This window comes from Myotis davidii, unplaced genomic scaffold (assembly GCF_000327345.1).
Source record: "Myotis davidii unplaced genomic scaffold, ASM32734v1 scaffold268, whole genome shotgun sequence".
In the NCBI taxonomy this organism is placed as follows: domain Eukaryota; kingdom Metazoa; phylum Chordata; class Mammalia; order Chiroptera; family Vespertilionidae; genus Myotis; species Myotis davidii.
The window spans coordinates 4,893,507-4,899,760 of NW_006383015.1; the positions used below are offsets into that span (position 1 = coordinate 4,893,507).

At 32.3% G+C, this 6,254-nt stretch overlaps 1 protein-coding gene across 1 annotated transcript in view; it reads left to right on the plus strand.

The window, feature by feature from the left end:
• The window catches only part of ERBB4 (erb-b2 receptor tyrosine kinase 4), a 608,719-nt gene that overhangs the window by 303,415 nt on the left and 299,050 nt on the right, over positions 1 to 6,254 (plus strand). Inside the window, exons 10-12 of the mRNA XM_006778963.2 lie at positions 3,229 to 3,302; positions 4,222 to 4,312; positions 6,128 to 6,254. The exon at positions 6,128 to 6,254 is cut by the window's right edge and continues 97 nt beyond it. Coding sequence (XP_006779026.1) covers positions 3,229 to 3,302; positions 4,222 to 4,312; positions 6,128 to 6,254 — 292 coding nt within the window. The remainder of the gene's footprint in view (positions 1 to 3,228; positions 3,303 to 4,221; positions 4,313 to 6,127) is intronic.

Sequence of the window (6,254 nt, forward strand, 5' to 3'; positions counted from 1 at the left end):
TATATGATTTTAATTCTTCAGTTGTAATTTACTTATTTTTTAAAATTTATCTTTATTGTTGAAAGTATTACAAATAACCTCTTTTCTTCTCCATTTACCCCTTCAGGCCACACCCATCCCCCCACCCCAGACTTTCATCACTCTATTGTCCGTGTCCATGGGTTATACATATATGCATATAAATTCTTTGGTTAATCATTTCCCACCCACCTCTACCTTTTCTCTGAGATTAGACAGTCTGTTCCATTCTTCTATGTCTCTGGATCTATTTAAAGATGAAATAAGAGAAAATGTTTAGTTTCTAGAACAATAGTGCCATTGCCAGAGATAGACTAGGTACTCTTGTTTCCTTATTTAGAATGGGAACCACAGGCAAAACGCAGTGTTTAGGGTTATCCATGGGAATAATCCCCCTTTAATCTTGTCATGTTTGACATGGTTTATGTGCGTGTGCTTGAAGCCACAAAATGCTCACCAGATAAACATGTCCATTCTGTGTCACAATGAGACACTTACAAGGAAGTATTCAGATGACAGACTGCAAAGTTGAAAGACAATGAACATGTGATAATTGGTTGAATGAAGAAATAGATTGTTATGCGATGGTGAAAATATGTTGCTCTGTCTTTATCCTGAGCTTTATATTGGATCACCAACAATGGTGACAGAGTGCATGTAATGTTCTTACTCACGGTTCTGAATTTAGCTAGTAAATTTCTTGATTTTATAGTTCTATGGATTTCAAGTGTCTGTAGAATGAAACTCCCTACAGGTACTCTGAAGTTGGTAAGTGGGATTCTGTCAACTTATTTTATGAGAGTCCTGAAATCTAAAATAAGTATATAAGATGTCTATGGTCCATTGGACTTCATGTGAACAGTCCAGAATTCACTTAATTCCCCACAACCTGGACATGTTCTTAATATAGGACTGAAGTGACCCCATTATTGTGTGCTTGCCCTGGGTTTTGAGTGTTTCTCAATAAAGTCAGAATATTTTATTGTATGACCAGAGCTTTTCTAGACACTGCTTTTCATCAAAAATCAAATGTTGAAAGTTCATTCTGCTACTGTAGTGCTGACATTTATTCTGCATACAAAAGTCTTTGCCCATAAAATAGGATAACAACAAGAATTTTACCACATAGTGAACTTATTTTTTATTTTTGCTTCCTATTCATACAAAGCATAGTCATTCATTCTATGCATCTTCAGTTATAAATAGAGCAAGTTTGCCAGAACATTTAATTTAGACTTGAAGCTTTTGAGGGCTCTTCATGTCACATTGAGGAAAATATTCATTGTTTATGTGTGAATTATAGGAAAACTCATTTATAGTGTTTCTCCAAGCTCTCCGTAACTCTCCATTTAAACTAGTTGTACAGTAAATGGACCGCACTTCTTAGTTTGAAACAGTCATTTAATCAAGCAATTTTTTTTCCCTTTGACAATATGGGATGTTCACAGTGTAGAAGAATATGCCAATGAATCAAGTTGAGACAGCTACACTAAAGATAGTTCCATATATCATGGTTTCTGGAACTAATAGAGTCTATAAGAGACTCTAAGATAAATAAATGCCAGTAGATTCACACTCAGATTCCCCCCAAACAGGTCATATGCCAATTTTTCAGGGGACTATGGAGCACCTGGATTGATAACCCTGTTAAATCACATCCAGTGGACTACCATATCCTCGTGTTTATTCTTTGGACACAAAAGAAGGTTCCTAAATATTGGTAAAACAACAGATGTCCTAACTTAGACACAAACAATAGTATGGTGGTTACCAGAGGGAAGAGAAGTGGTGGGAGTAGTAAATGGTAAAGAGGGTCACATATATGGTGACAGAAGGAGATCTGACTTTGGGTGGTGGCAATACAGTGCAATATACAGGTGAGATAACATAGAATTGTACATTTGCACCTAAATAATTTTATTAACCAATGTCACCCCAATATATTTAATTAAAAATAAAAAAGAAGCAGTATAAAAAAAACAAATAAAGATTGTTTTTATATATGTATAAGGTGCAAAAAATTGGCAGATGTTCACAGCAAGAATAAAACTGAATTGATTGCTATAGGTGAATATGCTTCTAAAAAAGCCTAAGTTCATTGTTCTTAGAAGGTTTGATCTCTCTTGGAGAAGTGGCCAATGAAGAGAATTCAATTTTTCTCTGAAGAGTACATATTAATATTAGGTTTCTACTTGCTCAGGATAGCACAGAATAATTTTAAAGTAATCAAACATTTTCAAAAAGACTATGTATTCCTTAAACATTGAAAATATTCCTTGAATTACTGAGAAATGTTTGGTATTATTATGTTTATGTTTGGCTTAATATTTAAGGGTGCAGTTATTTCATGTGATGAGTATATTATACCAAAAAAATGTTCTTAAGTTGAAAACCTCTGAAAAAAAAAAACACCCTATTAAACATTTAATTTTAAAAGATATTTATGTTCATTTTTGAAAAGACAAGGTATCTGTGTATATATATCAAAAACATTTTTTACAAACATATGTGTATGCATTAGATCTTCAAATTTATAACACCTTTTGAATGTGATTAAATTTATTGTAAATTGTGTTTTTAAATGTTAGCATGATTTATATAGATGGAAGCAAATAGGTCGGTTATAAAAATGAATATAAATATCAGTTAGGAACAAAATTGCTCTAAATAATTCATATGAAGAGTAACTTTTATATAATGTTATAAATATTATGAAAAGTCACTAGTAGGTAAATGTGGAGAGATAGCAAAAAAGGTGACTTCATGTGTTTGTTTTTATGCTTCTTAAGAAATTACAAGTGTTATTCGTAGTTTTGAGGGCTTCGAGGAGCCTGGAAGGCAATGTCCTTAATATAACATAATTTATTTGCAGGTTTTATTTTCCCAGTTAAGAATAAACATTTAAAGCAAAATATAAAGCATGGTTAATAAATGTATTTGCTGTGTTTGGGGTGTCTTCAGTATAATCAAACTGAATCATTTCTCTAAATCTAGACTTGCCTTTGATAAACTCATATTCTCTGTCATCAAAGTGGTCCTCAAAGCAACTTTAAATTCTCCTCCATATCCAAGGCAGAAAAATCTGGACAGACATTGCTACCCTTCCTCTTGATAATGACAATTCAACTTGAATAAAATAATGTCACATTTTTATATTTTTATTCCTTTATTTAATTTTGAATCTGACTGCTTCTCTCCTGGTTTTTCTAGGGACCCTTACAATGCGATTGAAGCTATAGACCCAGAGAAACTGAATGTATTTCGGACAGTTCGAGAGATAACAGGTAATTTTTTCAAGTGCAATTGTGTTAGTAACCATGTGAATTTTAACAATTTCTTGAAAATATTATATAATATTGGAACCAGAAACTCAATTTCAAAGTAAATTCAAGTCTCTACACCTTAGCATGTATGCACATTTTGAAAGCCCATGGAATTTAAAGAGTAAAATATCCTTGACATTTTGATGTTACTGTTTTGCAAGTGCCAATTGATCTTTGAAAGCATTTTTGTTTTACCTTTTCACAAGAAGTACTATTTACTGTGGGTAATGCATATCATTCATTTAGCACATGTTTATAGAGCATGTAATACATTTGGTGCTGTTATAGTAGATGATATGGGTTTATAAACATGAATTAAACATGATTTGTTATTGAAGAGTATAAAGTCAAATGAGCAGGGGTAAGTATATACGTCTATGTCTTAGAATGCAAGATGGGCAACTGAGGTCTACAAGTAAGTGTATAGAAACAGTGGTAAAGGATTTCAGAGAAATTGAAATTGAATTTTTCTCTTTATCTAGTTAGTCTAAATATTTTTGCTTTTAGAAGAATACATTAAATTAAGATTTATGTAGATTAACATCTACAATTATATGATTCCATATGTCTGAGAAATATAGATTTTTGGTGCTCATTTTATTATCATTATTGTTATTGACAGTATTACAGATGTGCCCCATTCCTCCCTCTTTGACCCCCTCCTTTGATATTCTTTGGAGTATTGGAGCCATGAAACTTTGGCTAAGACACTCCATTTAGAAGAAGAAATATGAGATAGAATGGTTCAAAAGTAGGAATATTCACTTTCCTTTTCTTATCTTTCAACACATTTTTATCATATTTCAAGAATTATCAGTGTTAAACACTATTGCTCAGACAATGATGTAATGAATTTTTCAACTGTCTTCTTCTTTTATAGGTTTCTTGAACATACAGTCATGGCCCCCAAACATGACCGACTTCAGTGTTTTTTCTAACCTGGTGACCATTGGTGGAAGAGTACTCTATAGGTAGGTTTATATGTTCAAAGATGCAGGTCTCCCAGATTTCAAGAGTAGCATCATGTACATATTATATCAAAACTACTAACCTCATGAATTTACTGATTCTAGAAATATTGGGTTTCTTCTTTTAATTCCAATGTGAGTTCAACAAAAAAATTACCCCAGTTGTGCTTAAAGTATACAGAATGCACAGCTGGATTTTCCAACCACCTATCATTAAAGTAATAGTAATGTTTTGCAGGTATGGAATGCATGATATGAAGCGTAAAATTAATTCTTTTTATAATATTTATTATAATTAAAAGAGAAAGTAGGATGACTTAGAAATGGCTCAGATGTAGGGGATACAAGTGCCATACGGGAAGCTCTTGTTTTGCCTCTGGTGCTTTCATTTGAACCAAGCATCATAGAGCTGATGTTTCACGAATTAGTCCACCTCCCTTTGTGCGGTGCTAGTTGTAATAAACAGAATCACCAAGGCTCAAAAGGACGCTGTTCTAATGTCAATAGTTTTATTCGTATAATAAAAGTAGAGTTAATATTTACTAAGCCACTGCTTTTATTTTATTTCAGATTTTTATCTTTATGAAACTATTGTTTATGAAGTTAAAAGCTGATTTACATAGGATATTTTAATTTAATGTTTATTGTTTAAATCTAAATGCTGCTTGAAATCAATACTGTCATCAAATATTATATAATGGCATTTCACAGAAAATTCATTGAATTTTGCTATTAAAACAGGTATATTTATAAGAGGTTTGAAAAGGTAAATGGGGAAGTATTAATATAAAAGGAGAGTTCAGAGATATAACTTAGTCATGTTAGATGCAACAAATTTTACTATCTACTGAATATTATAAGTATATCAAGGCATATTATAATCTACAAATCAAGTTTTTATAATGAGAGCCAGGATTTGAGAAAATGAATTATAGCTCAGTTGAGTACACACACACACGTGCATATTTTGCTGATATATATGTCAGCAAACTATTTTTAGATTTAGAAGTAAAATAAAAGGGGACAGTTTAGATCTCCAAAATGTAAAATCATGTCCATTAGTTGAAATGTGGGAAACACAGTTATTCTTCAAAGAATGCAAAAGGAACTTAATTACAAAATGTGGACTATATTGAAATAAAAAAATTTCCTTGACATGATTGTTTCTACCGTGTAGTTGTTACTTAACATTTAGAGTTTCTTTCCCCAGTTGTCCAAGCCTTCTGAATATTTTGTAAAATTAAAGTTTAATTTCTTCGTCTCTGTAAATTTTTATATCTCCTACCTTTACTTATACATTCTTCAGCTATTACAATTATTCTTTTGTTCCAAAATAAATTAAAGCCTAAGATCAAAGACATTCTCTGCAATATTTATCCTTGGAAAGCATTCTTCATCTATTAAATAGAATACAATTAATATCTTACTTAGGATATATGGAAGCCATTCCACATAAATTTATTTAATTATTTAGTCTTAACACAGGATTTCATTCTTGAGGAACTGAAGATGTGAGGGAAGGAGAGAAGGCAGTGAGCAGATACGTCAGTGGTCAATAAGTGCACAAAGACAGAGATAGCATTAATATTCATTCTTCTAAAAGTGAACATGTTTCTTTTGGGTATTGCTGTTAAAGCCTCCAGTATATAGCATGTAAAGATTGATATTCTGAGCACAGATTTATTGACTCAGTTCTCTCTCTGTGGTCTGTTTATTTTCTTTGGAGTAAGATGTGACACCTGATATTTTACTTTAGAAACGAATGTCCTGGCCAGAAAATATTTATTATCGTTCCGTGTTCCCTCTCCCTCTCTTTAGTGGCCTCTCCTTGCTTATCCTCAAGCAACAAGGCATCACTTCCCTGCAGTTCCAGTCCCTGAAGGAAATCAGTGCAGGAAACATCTATATTACTGACAACAGCAACCTGTGCTACTATCACACCATA